Raw genomic sequence first — 18563 nt, 5'->3', positions numbered from 1 at the left:
AAAGGGCAATTAGCAGGGCAGGAAAAGCCTGATGTGTCCCACATGCTGTTATTCAGAAACTGTTTCACAATGGCACATTAGCCAAATAGTTAGTGTAGGTGAGAAGATGAAGCCAATTTACACAGAAACTACAACGCTTTAATGCTCTTGAAACCAACCTGCGTATATAATAAAAATGGCATATCTTTCTGGTGTGTAAATGGTATCAGAGGTAAAAAATTGTAGACATTGAAAAGAAAGGCCATGAAGAAAGATATCAGACGTACACAAGCACACTAGACTGTGAGAAATGTATTAAGATATGTTTCACGTATATTACTGTCAGGACTGATTAATGTTCCTACATCATCCAGTCTGACAAAGAATAGTATTAATTTAAGAAACTTAATTTTGTAGAGAGTGATATAAATAAAATAAACTCAAAATAAATACATGAACTGAAGATGTAATTACTAATTACTGTTTAATTATATTTTGCAAAGTTGCATTCACAAGGGTACACGTAATTAATCCACATAGTGTAATAATTACTAATGATGAATTTCAGTAAGGTTAATCATCTCATATTGCAATGAATCACCAACATGACAAACTTGCTCAGTCGTTTACATCTTCAGTGATATTAATTACTTTTCTTTAAATCTAAGTATTAGCACATCTTTGATAACAGTATTTGTTTTTGTTGATGTTTCGTAATGCACTTGATTTTACATAAAATTTGAATTAGCCACATCATAAAATCATATTTTGCTGTCCAAAAATTGGTTTCCACTAGTTGTTTTTTTAAATCAGTTCACTCATCATTTTCCCAGTGAACTGATTGGTAGGCCTTTTAAAAAAAACAATTGTTAATTTAAAAAAGAAGAAAAAAAGAAACATCTAGCGAGGGTTTGTATTGCCCCATAATGAAGCTCACAGTGCTTGCATTAATTTATGCTGGAACATCCTTATAACCAGTGATTGAATAAGTTGTTTGAACACTTTTAAAAATTAAATATATATATATAATAAAAATAATTTCACCCCCACATGCAGCCATGAAGTCAGTTTGATCAATGCAAAATTTTAACATTGCGCTAAACACACAAACAGTGATGCTGTAACCGCTGCTGCCATCATCTTTTATTTTCACTCTGAACAGGCAAGATGAAAACTTAGGTAACAGGCACTAGTCTCAATTACATTCAACACACATAATATATCTATAGGGTGTATTTAAGTTATTATAGCCCAGTGGTAAAGTGTTCGCTTGATGCATGTCGGTCTAGGATCGATCCCCATCAGGCCATTTCTCGTTCCAGCCAGTGCTCCACAACTGGTGTAACAAAGGCTGTGGTATGTACTATCCTGTCTGTAGGATGGTGCATATAAAAGATCACATGCTGCTAATCGAAAACAGTATCCCATGAAGTGGCGACAGCGGGTATTCTCTCTCAATATCTGTGTGGTCCTTAACCATATGTCTGACGCCATATAACCGTAAATAAAATGTGTTGAGTACATAGTTAAATAAACCATTTCCTGCCTTCCTTCTTCCTTAAGTTATTATCACTAGTGGGTGAAATTGACACGTTATGCGTCTAAAAAAAAAAAAAAAATGGTGTGTGTGTATGTACAAGTTTCTATGTATAAGTTATTTTTCATATTTAATAGACCAAGTTTAGTCACTGCTAAAGTGATTTCCTGAATTCTCTAAACTGCAATGCATGAAAATAACATGGGAGAATAGATCTGCATTTATAAAAATGTTATATAAGCTAGTGTGTAATCTTGAGGTTCCAAACAAAACTGTTTTTCAAGGATGTCCTAACAGTCCATATCAGACAACCCAAAACACTTTTCAACCCATTATAATCTCCCACACCCTAAATATTCCTAGGGCACAAAATTTCACAAGAACTGGTATTCTGTTCGTTTGTCAGTTACACAACTCAAGTAAATCAATAGGTCATTTTTAGAAACTCATTCAAGTGAGACAAGTTTGGTATCATTTGAAAGGTTATTATCTCTAATGTCAAATATTACATTAATCCTTTCTCAGTAGATGTGTTTTAGTCACTTATAATGCAACTAATGCATCAACCATGAATGCAGCAATATTTTACAAAAAATTCTATTATCACATTTATCAGCATATTTTTTATACATAAGTGAGTAGAAATAAAAATCTTTATACAGAAATAATACCAGACATGTCCTTTGTTAATTGACATAATATATAAAAGACAAATTTATATTTCAAGCAGACTTTTATCCATAATATTTACATGTTACTCATGTGTACGTCCGACACCAAAATATAACATTTTTTAATCTTTCACTTCTGCTAACTGGTTGTAAAATGTTACTAACTGAGATGCAATGTTAATTTTATATGGCTGATTAAAAACTATAAAAACAATTACTGAATATTTAACAATTGCCATGCTACTGTGGTGCTGTTATAGTGTTTATGTTTTCCAATTTTGAAGCAAAGTATTAATATTTATGCAATGAAAGTGTGATTTTAGGAGTCATTTTTTATAACTAGAGCCAATTATGAATATCAGTATTAATTTTTTATCCATATAAGTGGATTAAGAGGACTTTATCAAAGTGTGCAAAAGGCAGCTTCCTGCCAAAACTGTTGATTAGGTTTTAAAAGGTAAAAATTATACTTGCAGCTAACTGTTCATATCCCTAACACAATAACATATCCCTAACACAATAACAAACCCAGTAATTGCATTTACTGCCAGAATTAAACAAATTGGAACTAACATGGTAAATGTGACGTCACATTTGAGGAAACTACTTTTACATTAACTGGCAGCACTTTACCATTTTGAAATTTTCTAGTTAATTTTCTAGAGATTATGTGTGGAATCAATAAATATAAAGTTACGTATCACAAATAAATGCAAAAATATTAAAATATGTCTCTTGCACCTTGTTCAGGTCCCTAATTGAATTTTTGAATAGTGTTCATCTTAATTTGCCCTGAACTAGTTAACAAAAAAAACCACACAGCCAAGAGAGGGGTTCATCCCCACCCCGTGATGCACCTGGTAATTCTTTTTCATTTTCTTCAAACAAAAATAATAAATCCTAGCTCAAACTGTGTTTTTGTTTTTAATATCATCTTGTTTGTTAACTATAATGACTGTTTTTCAAAACTTGTAAAGTTGTATTTCACACGAATAAAAGTAGTTTGTTTTATTTAACGACGCCACCACTAGAGTACATGATTTTTTATCTTATCATCGGCTATTGGACGTCAAACATATGGTCATCCTGACACTGTTTTTTAGAGGAAACCTGCTGTCGCCACATAGGCTACTCTTTTACGACAGGCAGCAGGGGATCTTTTATTTGCACTTCCCACAGGCAGGATGAACCAGTTATGGATCATTGGTCGGTGCAAGTGGTTTACACCTACCCATTGAGCCTTTTTTTTGCAGAGCACTTACTCAGGGTTTGGAGTCTGTATCTGGATTAAAAATCCCATGCCTCGATTGGGATCCGAACCCAGTACCTACCAGCCTGTAGACTGATGGCCTAACAATGACGCCACCGAGGCTGGTTTCACATGAATACGTCCCAAAACCAAAAAAATGTACGTCCAACACCAAGCATGTTTATCTCCAATGTTTTAGTGTATGATTAAAACACAAAGTTTTTACATCTGATATACAGATAAACATCTACCCTATAGGAATAAGACACAATATTTTTAATATGCCCCCAAACATCACAGAGAATTAGACATAACCATGTGTGGGTGAAAAATTACAGTTTGTGCGCATACGTCCGACACCATGCATATTTTCCCCTGTACACTTAAAGCGACATAAGGATGGAATAAAGTTTATATATAACAATGATGCTCTAGTTGGTTTTTACAATGTATAACAATAAAAAGTTGTGGAACTTTTTGTACATTCATGTAATGCTTGGCTGAAGTATCTGAAATGTACTTCCGACCATTTAGTACCATTTATCAGTAATGAAAATCAAAATCAGTTTTTGACCCACCAATGTATCACAGAACAGTAGTTCAAGTGTTTTAGGATTAGGTAATTCATCAGTTACCATATATATGTATTAGTAATAAAAATCAATTTGTGTTTTTGAACCATCAATGTATCATAGGACGGTGGTTCAAATGTTTTAGTATTAGGTAGGCCTAACTCATCGGTTACAAGAACTATATTCACGTAACCGAACAATCGATTATCTAAGTAAAACTCACGTGAACGGACATCCGGTTAACTTAGATTTTGCCCCCAGTATCCCCCATATTCAAATATATATCCAAAGAAAAATGTATGCAAAAGTTGTCCCATACAAATACAATCAAAATACCACCAGGAATATGTTTTCAAAAATTAGTACTTTTTTAGGGGTATGCGTGTGCATGTTGGGGCTACTGTAATCACTGAAATGTATGTTAGTTAAAATAAAAACTGACTGAAAATAATCTTTATTTTGAGACTTGACAGCAGGGGTTGAATTTTACGCTAATCCGCAAAGAGTAAATTTCGAAACGAAATAGTAAAACAATTCTTCCAATATTCCGTCATGAAAGTGAAAATAAAGCACGGAATACCGAAAATCGCCTGCGACTATTCCGCTTACGCTTTTTCTTCACCTACATTTTTCTGCAGAACAAATCCTTGTGCTACTAAGACTTTTCTCATGCACTTACTGGTACAAAATAAACGTCTTTTTGAACAAGACTAATGTTTAGAGAGTTCATTTGTAATTCCAGCTAGTATGCAAAGACTGGTATATAAACAACTGTTCGTTACGCAATGTTGTACTGGGCGACGTAGCAGTCAGGAAAACTAGTGGTACATTAATAATAGAAGGGATAGTACATCTTTAGACGGAATAGTGTTTTTTGAAATTCGAGTGTGCTTTGAAATCACTTTTTGCCAAGCTGTAAAATTGTATGTACATTCAAAACTCAGCTGGGGTTGACAATGTAGCTGGCTTCAAACAGCAAGTTTCACTGACAGGGAAAGAACTAAATCATTGTGGTGAGGGGAAAATTCTTAATTATGCATTTAATTTTGTAAACTGCCGTGGTGAGAACCTCCAGATCACTGCCTGATAATTTAGTTTAAATTTAGTTTTTGTTAAACAATACCACCGAAGTACACTGATTTATTATATTAATCATCAGCTATTAGATGTCAAAACATTTGGTAATTCTGATATATGGCCTTAGAGAGGAAACCCTTTACAGTTTTCCACTAGTAGCAAGGGATCTTTTATATGCACCATCCCACATACAAGATGGCACAAACCACAGTATTTGATATACCAGTCGTCGTGCACTGGCTGGAACTAAAAATAGCCCAATGGGCCCACAGAATGGGATTGAATCCTAGACTGACAGTGCATCAGCTTAGTGCTTTGACACTGGGCTAAGTCGCACCCCTTTTATTCATTGTAAACTGGATTGAAGGTCAAATGTTTGGTACCTGCAGTCCTGCTGCTAATGAGCAACACTACTAGCCTGTGCTCAAATGGCTCTCTTCTGCTCTTGACCAACAAGTTAAGTACCGAAACAAAACCTTTTGAAATGCACATACCAGCCATGGATTAAATCAATGTTGTGCAGAGGTGTACAAATAAGCACTTGTCTATCTGCCCTGACAGTGAAAACTTATTCAGACAAGCATTTTATATGTCCGCGGTTAACCGGTGGAAAAATTTAAAATTATAACTGAACAGTCTGATAATTTTTAAGCAATTGTCGTACTTCAATAAATACAACAAAATTAGTGGTATTGCATAAAAAGAAATACTGTGGGTTGCAAGTTAAACAAACATAGTCATAGTTCTAAATATTTGGAATACCGAGTTCTAAATGCCCTACCCGGAACGTCTTAGCCAACATAAATAAAATATTTGATCAGCATAATTATTTTCGATATTCAGCACCATTTGCAGTTTATTTTATTTTTTAAATAATTGTTTTGTTTTAAAACAAAATAGTTGTCACTTTTACCACAAACATGAAAGCCAGTTTGCCTTTGATTTTGGGAATTAATAATTACATCATCGAAAACCTGTTAGATCTTAAGTTGAAATTATATTAATCAACATTTATGATTTTATTAATTAGGAGGTGTAAATTAATTATGACATAATTGCCTTAAAAAACTAATTTTGTATTTATAACAAAATAAAATTATCACTGATCAACAAAACCCCCCAAAAAGGCTGATGATGTATTTTTTTTTGGTTTGTTGTTAGCAGAATGAAGGTGGAATTTAACCAGTAACATGTGGGAATCTGTTCGCATTTTTTTTACTGGTTTCCATTGCATTTTGTCCTATTCTTATGTTAGGCTAAAAAATTATAATAAAACCCCCAAAACAAAGCAAAAAATATCAAATACTATTCAATTTTTATAACTTATTTCACAACTTGAATAATTTATTTCTCTCTACAATTTGTTGCAATTACTGTGACAAACTACATGCAATCTCAAGTAAGCAATTTTGTGAAAGTCCAGGGCAGGGTGCACAGAATAGAATGGGACGGGATCATGTCCTCCATTTTTTCGCTGTTACAGCGATTAAAAAACCCCTTTAAAAGCCAAATTTTAACAATTAAAATTCAAAATATTATTGAGCAAGCATGCCCCCAGATCACAGGTTCGGGCCTTAAAATACATATGTATTTTCGTCCCCACACACACACACTTTCAAATATGCTCTGCAGGCATTTCACCTTTTCTCCTACATTCACTTCCTACACTAGTTTCCACATTTGGACAAGTAAATATACTGGTGGACAAGTAGATTTTTAAATGTGCTTGTCCCGTCAACAAATAAAAAATTCTGCCTATTTCTATCACTGAAATGGAAGTTAGCCTGTCAGTCTGCACTCCCATGCAGGGTTCACATTTCACCATGGCACTTGTGATGTTGCCCACTTTACTTGCCATTACACCCCCAAAATTGTGCATCAGTGGCAAGAAAAATGCTGCATGCCATACCTGCCACTGTGCCCGTCCCATACTTTCCATTTTGTATATATCCTTTCTTTTCCCATAACATGGTTTTACTGGCCATGTAAAACCACTCGTAGTTTTTGGAAGTTTTCTTTTATAATATTTTATCACAGCGATCGATTCATTCGATGAAGATGGAAATAACAAAAAATGTATCTGACATTAGGGGATAACTTTACAAATATCTTTATTGTTTTTCGTATATCTTGAAATCTTTATTAAAAATAATATTAAAACTTTGATCGGTTCAGCAAAACCGGAACTGACTGATAACATCTTCGGTTCAATTAAAAGACGAGTCTGCTTGTACAGTATTTCATATAAACATTTTTGCAGGAAAAATAAGAAGTATGTTTTTTCATAAAGTCAACAAACACACAACAATATGGTAACCAAGCTCCCCCAACCCACTTTTTTTTTTTTTTTGCTATTCGCTTTTTTTTAATTATTATTTGAACGGTGTGGTGCTGCACGGCAGCCCTCCTTTAATTTTCACCCAGCGAGAACATTGTGAAGTGTAATCACTTCCAGTGTTTCTGCCAGGAAGAAATTTTGGGTATGGTGCTATGGAAATGAATGCAACCACAGTCAGCATGGGGTATGGGGGGCCTCCCCAAGAAAGAAAATGGGTGAAGTTTAGTATTAGGGTTAAGAAAATCATACAGTAATGATACGAGTAATTAATTGTCAAAAACAAAAAAAATCTGACAAATATTTGGGTACGGCACCATACCCGTTTTACCCTCTGGCAGAAACCCTGACCCCACCCCACCCCCCCATAAGAACAAACAATAGCATTTTATTATTTAGCGATGACATAAAATGTGACATGAAAAATCACATCTAGCAATGTGGGCTTGCTTAATTGTTGACAAATGAAGTGACAGGTCGGTTATACTTGGATCTAGAAAAAATATATGTTAAAGTGCCCGTAAAAATGTTACTTACAGCAGTTTAAGTTGACAACATTTATAAATATATTCTTTGTGAGTTGCACATTATTATTCATTGTTTATTTATGTTTCGATACAGTTCTCATCCTCAAACAAATTACCCAACAATAACACTTTCGAGCACATCAAAATCATGTGAAGGATTTGTGATCGGAACACATGAAGCAGAATTTATACGCAGTGTTATTTCATTGATCTGCCAACATATTCTTAGTCGATTCATAGAGAAAGGCAGTATGTTTCTGTATTTAAGCGAGTAGCAACGGAAATGCTCCAATGTGATTGCATTTGTAAATAGTGTTTGACACTGGTACTTTGTTAAAAATATCTAAATGTTGTGCTGTGGTTTATAATCATATAATTTAAATCATTATAAAACCCCACATTTAAAGTGGTATCCACGTAAATAAACAATCACATAAATAAACAATGAATAATAATGTAGAAGTAACAAATTTTTTATTTATAAATGTTAACTGCTGTAAAAACGTTATCATGGATATTTTAGCACATTTTTTACCTGTCAAATTGTGTGTTAACAAGCACAGGGACAGTCTTTACGGCAGTTCACAAGGCTATTAATAAGAGGCTATTGGTCTCAGGTCACCATTTAAATCCTTCTTTGTGAATACATATGATATAGAACTTACAAGTACATGTATAATACACTGACTCATCATCAAGTGACTGTAGCTAATTAAAATACTGTATTATTTCAAGTGGGTGTTATTGTTTACTGAACTGTACAGGTTGGTATAAAGTTTAAAGACAGCTGGCTATCACATTTCTACTTTTATTTTTTCAAAAAGGCATACCTATCCAACACATTTGCAAAGCTAGAGTCCCAATGCCATAAGGTGAAATCATTTTTGTCTGAGAAACTTGATAAAAAGTAAGTTCCCTTCTTTTGAAGGAAAACTTGCCCTAATTTTTGTTAATAAACCTATGGTAACACTTGATGTGCCACACAATTTTGTATTTGACCCCAGCTATTCAACACATAAATGAACATATATACAGGGGGAAAAAAAAATCTACAAAATGTATATATATATATATAAAAGTGACTACATGCAAAAGTAAAAATTGACATGATACTTTATGAAAGAGTAATCTGCTTAACTTACCAAACTCAACAAAATCAGATATATTCTTCTCTCTTCTAAGGGTTGAGTTTGTGCATTCATCATAGAGGATAACCAGCACATCCAGTAGGGTTTCGATGCTGAAAGACTGACCGTCACTTTTGGATACTCCATGTAAATACAGCTGCTCCAATTTTTTTAACCTCTCTTCAGCAGACATGACTTCCACCGAAATCACCGTCCTGTGGAATCCAGATTTGTTCTACGCTTTTAACAACTATCACGACGAAAATCACATCTTTGAAAATTACATAAACATGTACAAATAACGAAAAATGCACAAAACATAAGTAACAAACAATGATTTTAAAGTAAATTGGACATCACATAGTTGACACCTCGATTTTCCACTTCCTTTACGAAAATTGTATCTTTTTCGCTATTCCAAATTGGCTTATCAGTTTTGCATCTTAAAGCTTGGGGCGTCCGTTGTCTAGCCGTAAAGGTGTAATCATTTAAATGTTCATCAACACTAGCGATTATCTTAAAATTGTTTCGTTTTGTCACTTATCAGTGACTTTTACTTGAGAAACCATGCAAACATGGCTGCCCAAGATGCCCAAGGGATCATGGGAAATCGACAGCATAGGGGAAGGATGACGTCATTATATTATGGTAATGGTCTCGTATCATAGATTTTTCATTCGAACCCTAGGGGTGAAAAAGTTTCGACGCAATGTGCAGTTATAAAATTTCCGAGTAAAAGTCAGTGTTAACAAAATAAATCGTACATTTTTAAACAGGTAAACTGTTGTAAAAACATTTAAATCGGTAAAACTTGTTAAGCAATCGCCATTCGAACGTACACACAGACGCGTCCAAATGGCATCACCAGAGATGGGTAGCGAGGGGGGAAGAGGGGTAGGGGAGAGGGATACATGCCCTCCCAATCACATCTTTTTTTTTTCTAAAACTTTTTGGTATAATCGGTGCCATAAATTTTTTTAAATTATTATTATTTTTACTAAAAAAATAAATTCAAGTCGTATAATAATATATTATCTTGTTTTGTTATTCAGGTCTAAATAATAAATGTTATTCCGAAAAACAAATATCGTGATTTAAAATCAAAAGCTGCAGAAAATGCGTTAGGATATTGTTAAAGGGGTCAATATATATCGCCAAATTTTCTGGTCTTAATGATGTAGCGGTTAAGCTATCGGATCGTCCTGGGTTCGTCTCTTGGACCGGCCTCGGTGGCGTCGTGGCAGGCCATCGGTCTCAGGCTGGTAGGTACTGGGTTCGGATCCCAATCGAGGCATGGGATTTTTAATCCAGATACCGACTCCAAACCCTGAGTGAGTGCTCCGCAATGCTCAATGGGTATGTGTAAACCACTTGCACCGACCAGTGATCCATAACTGGTTCAACAAAGGCCATGGTTTGTGTTATCCTGCCTGTGGGAAACGCAAATAAAAGATCCCTTGCTGCTAATCGGAAGAGTAGCTCATGTAGTGGCGACAGCGGGTTTCCTCTCAAAATCTGTGTGGTCCTTAACCATATGTCTGACGCCATATAACCATAAATAAAATGTGTTGAGTGCGTCGTTAAATAAAACACTTCTTTCGTCTCTTGGTACCGGATCCTACCCAGAGTTTAAAGTTAATGTTTGTTTTGTTTAACAGTGCCACTAGAGCACATTGAATCATCAGCTATAATACTGGATGTTAAACATTGGTCATTTTGACATATAGTCTTAGAGAGGAAACCCGCTACATTAGTAGCAAAGAATTCTTTATATGTACCAGTCATGGTGTACTGACTGGAACGAGATATAGCGAACGAAAGAAAGAAAGAAATGTTTTATTTAACGACGCACTCAACACATTTTATTTACGGTTATATGGCGTCAGACATATGGTTAAGGACCACACAGATTTTGAGAGGAAACCCGCTGTCGCCACTACATGGGCTACTCTTCCGATTATCAGCAAGGGATCTTTCATTTGCGCTTCCCACAGGCAGGATAGCACAAACCATGGCCTTTGTTGAACCAGTTATGGATCACTGGTCGGTGCAAGTGGTTTACACCTACCCATTGAGCCTTGCGGAGCACTCACTCAGGGTTTGGAGTCGGTATCTGGATTAAAAATCCCATGCCTCGACTGGGATCCGAACCCAGTACCTATCAGCCTGTAGACCGATGGCCTGCCACGACGCCACCGAGGCCGGTAAAGATATAGCGAACGAAAAAAAAGTTATATAAATGAAATGCTCCACCGGTGGCACCTATCATAGGCACTCGCAGGGGCGGCACGTAGCCCAGTGGTAAAGTGCTCGCCTAATGCGTGGTCGGTCTGGGATCGATCAAAGTCAGTGGACCCATAAGGCTATTTCTCGTTCTAGCAAGTGCACCACAACTGGTGTATCAAAGGCCGTGGTATGTGCTATCCTGTCTGTGAGATAGTGTATATAATGGGTGTGTGTTGTTTTTGTTTGTTTGTCTTTTTTTAGTACATTAAGGCGATATACCCTAGTTTTTAAACACTGTAGACAAATGTTTTACTATTAGAGCTGTTTTTGTAACTGAAATCAGTCATTACTAAGATTTTATTGTTTAGATTATCCATTTCCGTACATCCAAAGTGTTTCTGGTCATCCTGGTGTTTTTAATATCATAAAATGCATGTTTTGTATTTTTAAAATGGCACGTGCGTCTGAAAAGAAACGATTATGGAATCGAGTTCTAGTTTCAACCGTTTTAACGCTCAATGGGTAGGTGTAAACCACTTGCACCGACCAGTGATCCATAACTGGTTCAACAAAGGCCATGGTTTGTGCTATCCTGCCTGTGGGAAGCGCAAATAAAAGATCCCTTGCTGCTAATCGGAAAGAGTAGCCCATGTAGTGGCGACAGCGGGTTTCCTCTCAAAATCTGTGTGGTCCTTAACCATATGTCTGACGCCATATAACCGTAAATAAAATGTGTTGAGTGCGTCGTTAAATAAAACCTTTCTTTCTTTCTTTCGAAAATGTTGAAAAATACTTAACACAAACACAATGTTCTCATAATTACATTTATATCAAAAAGAGGACACCCTACTATGTTTTCCGATTTAAGGATGTAGATCATTTACTGTCGCAAACGTGTACGAGACAGGAGAGGAGGGCAACTGCCTCCCTAGCGCTGGGGCAAAACCTCAAATTCGGGTAAAAATGTATGATACAGATATTCGGGTAAAATGCGATAACCTGAGACCTTTTTACTATGTAGCCCAGTGGTAAAGCGCTCGCTTGATGCGTGGTCGGTCTGGGATCGATCCCCGTCAGTGGACCCATTGGGCTATTTCTCGTTCCAACCAGTGCACCACGACTTGTATATCTAAGGCCGTGGTATGTGCTATCCTGTCTATGGGCGGGTGCATATAAAAGATCCCTTGCTGCATTAGGAAAAATGTAGCGGATTTCCTCTGATGACTGTGTCAGAATTACCAATTAATGTTGGACATCCAATAGCCGATGATTAATTAATTAATGTGCTCCAGTGATGTATGTCCATTATTCTACCCTTAAAATTAGTTGTAATCCATGTAAAAATGCTAATAATACATCTTGTTATGCAGATTCGGGAATTTTCGTTTAATTCGGGCAAAAACCAGCCTGCCCCACGCACCCCACCCCCTACGAAAATGGAAGCCCGTACACCTATGGTCGCAAATTAGTTTTACTGGCGACGTATCAGTAAAACCGATATACGTTTTGTATATTAATTTAAATTTTGCGTCATCATATTATAACATCATCTAATGCAAAATAAACACAATGACTATTTTTATCAATGAATGGCATAATAATATATTTAAGTTTTTATTGTTTGAGGAAGGGGAGCTAACCTACTTTCGTACAAACATCAAATTCCGAATAGTGGCGGATAAATCGAAGCTTGGCGGAAAGTACCGAAACTAAAAATAACTCTTATTTAGGGCATTATGCCAAGACGCTGTCAATAGGCCAAATAGGTATGTATTTTGTTTACAAATGTCGTATATTTAATCATACACAGAATGTGATATCAACAAATGTAAATGATAAATTTTAACAAATTATATTATTTGATCGTTGTCTTCTGCAATAAACGAATTTGTTAACGTAGGCTTAATTAATCACAAAGTTTAGTAAATTAGTATTGGCCAGCGTTAGTTTGTCAAGACAACTTCTTTTCTTCACATTTTGACATTTATGGGTATAAATGTTTTTAGAGATCAACCGTGTTGGCTTTGGCAAGTGTAAGCATGTAGACTGCTTGATTGATCAGTTAGCTACTGTTTTATTACAAAGAAAATACATAAATGAATCTCGTCACGCAGGGTTTGAACTTAATGACGGCACCGACGACTATTGCCATCGTTAAGATTAGTCCGAGAACTGACGGGCAAGAGAGCTATAGTCTAGTCCGTCCCACAAGGATCGCATTTTTTTTCATACTATGTTAGTATGTAATTTAATTACTACAAGTTATTTATTTCTTAGCCGAATGATATGTAAAATCGCACACATAAATTGTATTTCTTTATTATTTCCAAAACACTTTTACTTTTCTTCTTAAGTACATCAAACCAAACTGAAATTATTTACAAAAAACGTTTTAATAGAATGATGGGACGGACTATAGACGGACATTTGGACAGTTGTGAATAGAATATTAACAACAGTCCAAATGTCCATCTAGCAATCTTATCATCAGAATATTCGGGCTGTGTTGATATATAAATTTCCGTGGGTCGAAAGTATCACTGATGGCACTTTGGTGCTGCTGGATAACAAAATATGGCTCCTCAATCTTGATTCCTGTTTGAAGGTATAACGAGTATGGCTCCATACCCAAATTTGTTTGCATATTTTTAAAATTTTCTTTTAAAGTTAAACTTTTGACAAAATTAATTACTCTTATCATTACTGTATGATTTTCTTATCAATAACCCTAAACTTCACCAACTTTCTTTCGGGGGTGGGGGTGGGGTGGGGGGCATAGCCCCCAAATGTGGCCAAAGCCCCCAAATAGATTTCTCAGATTCTCTTGCATAAAATTTAGGAGTCCCTGGGGTCCCCCTTAGATCCGCCACTGGTAGACTGGGTGTTTTTTTTTTTTTTGGGGGGGGGGGGGGGTTGCTCCCACTAATGCCCTATGACTGGTATATCAGAGGTTCTGGTATATACTGTCCTGTCTTTTGCAAAGTGAATGATATCTTGTTTATCGGCAGAGTAGCCTATAGAGTATCAACAGGTTTCCTCTCTTTCTCTGTTTTGTCCAAATGTCAAAATATTAAACCACATATTAGACACAAAATAGGCATAGTTTAAAATGTGTTGAGGTGTTGATAAATATTCCTTCTTTCCTTCGTTTTTTGTCAATATGATTGTATTAGAAAAGAACAGAACAGGGCCCATATTTTCAAGCTATCTTAGCATTACAAAATCATAAAACCATCACTATGGCGTATACTGTAGTGACATCATTGCCTACGATGGTTTTACGATTTCATAACGCTAAGATAGCTTGAAAAATCCCTAGCAAGATCTCTATTACCATCAACACCACCATTTAGCAGCAAAAGAGGCAAGCAAGATAACAAGACCATAAATATATAATACATATTCAAATACAAAAGTGGGAAAAAATTTTGCTCATTAAATTGAATAACAGGCACCATTTTTTTAATTAAGAAAATTCCATGTTAAACATTCCTCTTTTTCCCCCACAGAGACATGAATGATGATTATCACACGCATATATCAGCATTACCATCTGAAGTGTTACTGGAAGTTTTTGCTTCTTTGGATGCTACCAGTCTGTGTCAAGCCTGCCTGACCTGTAAACAATGGTACAATATCATAAGTGAATCCCAGACACTGTGGAAGCTGCAGTGTTTGAAAATTACTGATGATGAGGTTAAATCTCACCTACTGAAAACCAGGAATGTGGGCCAGTCCTGGAAAGTAAGTCCTTAGGATTCGGTCTGAAACTAATATTTTGTACAACTACATATAAAATATTGCTATTTAAAAACAAAAATCATAATATAATATTTTATGGACACATTCAAATTTATCATATTACATTATTATTTTTCCTTCTCAGTATCCTAGAGCACTTTAAAAAACACTTTTCATGTATGATGTCCTTTATTACATAACATTTTGTTATTAATTTAAAAATTAGTATTGTGCTCAATGATGATTAATTAGCAATATTGACTGTCAGCATTATAGTAATGAATGGACTGCTTTTCTTTTCTACCTCGTAAAATTGTTTAACAAGATATCTAACATAGTCTGGTGGCAAAATCTCAGACAATCTTTATAATTATTGATAGTTTTTTTTACAGTTGGTAATTATTGATAATTTGTTTACAGTTTGCGAAACGCAAACTGTAAACAAATACAATTAGTCTGTCAACATTATTTAATATATTTTCAAGTTTTTTCTAAATGTTCAATCATAGAATAATCAAACAGATAAAAGCCCTACCAATAGGAACAAATTGTGAACAAAATGAAAAAATAATTTAAGGATTACCGTACTGATTTTATAAATCACAAACAGAACCGTGTTAAAAGGGCAGACCTGTAATATAGGGTATAGGATAAGTATGAAAATGTTTAGTGTTCAAGGATTACTTAATTGCCCACAGACATTTTCCACATTGTTTTGTCATCATTTTAAAATCCTTATCACAATTAATTTCAGTGGCATAAAATAAGAAGCATGCATAAAATGTAAATTATATATTTTGATGTGGTACTGAACAACATTCACTATAGTCACATAAAGTGTAGTGGTAAGCAAAACCTCACTATGAATATGGGTTTTTAAAGTAGAGCTATCAAACAAATTAGATAACTTATTATGCCATTTAAATATATTGTTAAAATTTTAATATCCTGTCTATTGATCGATTATATTAGAATTTCATCTGGTTCAGGAATACTATCAATAAAATATATTTATTTCCAGGAAGCATTCAAGAAGAACTATGGCAAAAGTTACATCAAACAGAAGTGGAAAGAGGGACGCTTTTCAAAACCAACAAGCTTCTCAGATCTTCCGAAAAGAGTCATTTGTCCAATGGATGCTAGCACTTGGGGAGAAATTTTTCAGATGGAACTTGAGAGATGAAATACAAACATTTGAACAGTATCACTATTATTTATTAATAGTTTTTAAAAATATACATATATATTTATATTATCATGTTGAACATGAAAGAGACATGTCACAATATTTATCTTCTCCCAGTGAGTAGTACAGATATAGATTTTAATTCTAAATTATTTATTACTATGCAGAATTGTTATTAATACAATGTATATTTAATTTATATTTTACCTTCATGTTAGAGCTGCAATGCCTGGATGCAATGCTTGTTTTTAAGTATACCAGTAAATATTTTGGTATAAAATATAGATGTACAAAAATATTAAAACTTGTTTTGAGTGTTCGTTATTATTTTTTATCATCAACATGCACTTACGATCAAGAGTGTCACTAGCTCAATGGAAAAATTATGTTTTAAAATAAAGTGCCAATGTAACAATACATTGTCATTTAAGTTAACATTTTAGCAATATATTTTAAAATTAACACTTTAAACAATATATTTCAAGTTATTGCATAATTTATATATTCACAACACTAAGTCACGGTGTACTGAATGGCAAATTAATTAGATGTTTATCCCAAAAAGTTATTAGTATATTGTATTATTACTGTCATATTAAGGCGGTTGGAGGGAGGTTTCTTTTTTGTCAATTACTTTGGCAAACAAATTACAATAATTTGTTTTAAAATATAAATAAGATAGAATCATATTTGCAGACTGATGGACAAACGGACAAATATTGTGCTGACAACTATATCTTTTGAACTTTAACCTGCAGTGTGAATTATTTTGAAATGTTATTTTATCTCATACATAATCCCCTTTATGAACGTTCAAAGATGATGATATACCTATTATACTTGTAAAGCTAATTTGTTTTTATGTAGTCTATTTAAAGTTTTGTTACGTTAAATTGTATTTTTCAGAGTTTGTGATTTTAATTTCATTTGTCATCTAATAAAGAAAATTATTGTTTAATAGTACTTAAAGATTTTGTTGTGTATTACCATGCAGAAAAAAAAAAGGCATTCACATATCAGCTATTATATCAGTTTTCATATACCTAGGAATCTGTAACTAACATTCTAGTCAAGAAATATGGGAACAGGAATAGTAGGTAAGTCAGAAAATCTTTAATGCTAATGTTTCAATTAATAATCACTAGACTTTGTGTATAAGACTATTCAAGCCAGGACCTTTTTTAAAAACTTCCACAATATAATTATCATTGACCGGGTTTATTGGTACACATTATTTGTACTGGAATTTAAAAAGCAGAGAGGAATGTCTGCAGTTATTACATTTTAATTTTTACTAATTGACTAACAAACTGTCACAACTGTCACATGTGTGAATAGCCTTATGATTCATTAAGCAATAATGTGTAAAATGAAGCGTTAAAAAGTTGAATCAGCAGTGATTATGTTCCAATGATTACATTTGTTACGGTAATAATCATATGACTTATGTTAAAAGCTCACCATATGAAGATTCAGAAATAGAAATCCTTATTTTTTTTAGAAGTCCATATTTTCCTTGGAATTTGTTCAACAAAGTTATAACAATATGAAAACAATTGTGTAACCAATTTATATAGGAGTATTCTATCACAACAAACATATTGCACATTTTATACAACTGCTACGCCATTAACAAGAGTAACAGTGAGGTACACAACATGCCCATCAGGAGTTTGATGGAAAACCATATTTATATGAATGAATATGTTACAGGTACGATTCAAATCTAATTATGTGAAACGTTTGCAACGGGATGCATGAACACTTTGTTTTGGACCAACCACCATCCCAAGTCATTCCTACACGTGGTTTGATGTTCCTGTATGCATCTGTATGCAATATATGATCTGGACAAGGATTTACTGTTATGTGCTGTAGAACGTGAAAAGTAGGTCACAGTGACCTAGTAATAGAACACGACATACTGTCATCCCAAGTTGTTCCTACATGTGAGGTCTGATGGTCCTGTATGCATCTGTATGCAAGATATGATGTGGACAAGGATTTACTGTTATGTGCAGTAGACCGTGAAAAGTAGAAAGAAAGAATTGTTTTATTTAACGACGCACTCAACACATTTTATTTACAGTTATATGGCATCAGACATATGGTTAAGGACCACACAGATTTGTTTTTTTTAGAGGAAATCCGCTGTCGCCACATAGGCTACTCTTTTACGACAGGCAGCAAGGGATCTTTTATTTGCGCTTCCCACAGGCAGAATAGCACAAACCATGGCCTTTGTTGAACCAGTTATGGATCACTGGTCGGTGCAAGTGGTTTACACCTACCCACTGAGCCTTGCAGAGCACTCACTCAGGGTTTGGAGTCGGTAT

The 18563-nt window shown here is 34.7% G+C and overlaps 2 protein-coding genes across 2 annotated transcripts in view; one reads left to right on the top strand and one right to left on the bottom strand.

The window, feature by feature from the left end:
* Window positions 1-9646, bottom strand: part of LOC121371338 (serine/threonine-protein kinase MRCK alpha-like) — a 68278-nt gene extending 58632 nt beyond the window's left edge. Inside the window, 1 exon segment of the mRNA XM_041497150.1 lies at window positions 9090-9646. Coding sequence (XP_041353084.1) covers window positions 9090-9267 — 178 coding nt within the window. The 5' untranslated portion in view covers window positions 9268-9646.
* Window positions 9647-13164: 3518 nt separating this feature from the next.
* LOC121372344 (F-box only protein 48-like) lies at window positions 13165-18170 on the top strand. Its single transcript, XM_041498646.1, has 3 exons — window positions 13165-13333; window positions 14810-15044; window positions 16063-18170. The coding sequence occupies exons 1-3, from the start codon at window positions 13287-13289 to the stop codon at window positions 16222-16224; spliced, it is 444 nt and encodes a 147-aa protein (XP_041354580.1). The 5' UTR covers window positions 13165-13286; the 3' UTR covers window positions 16225-18170.
* The last annotated feature ends 393 nt before the right edge of the window (window positions 18171-18563 follow it).

Source organism: Gigantopelta aegis, chromosome 4, assembly GCF_016097555.1.
Source record: "Gigantopelta aegis isolate Gae_Host chromosome 4, Gae_host_genome, whole genome shotgun sequence".
Classification (NCBI taxonomy): Eukaryota; Metazoa; Mollusca; class Gastropoda; order Neomphalida; family Peltospiridae; genus Gigantopelta; species Gigantopelta aegis.
This window is presented reverse-complemented; position numbering and strand designations above follow the sequence as displayed.

Bases quoted from the DNA above. Each gene is read 5' to 3' on its own strand.
- LOC121372344 (XM_041498646.1), top strand. From the start codon at position 13,287: ATGGGTATAAATGTTTTTAGAGATCAACCGTGTTGGCTTTGGCAAGT. The intron at 13,334-14,809 runs GTAAGCATGTAG...TTTCCCCCACAG, and splicing joins CCGTGTTGGCTTTGGCAAGT to AGACATGAATGATGATTATC. The intron at 15,045-16,062 runs GTAAGTCCTTAG...ATTTATTTCCAG, and splicing joins ATGTGGGCCAGTCCTGGAAA to GAAGCATTCAAGAAGAACTA.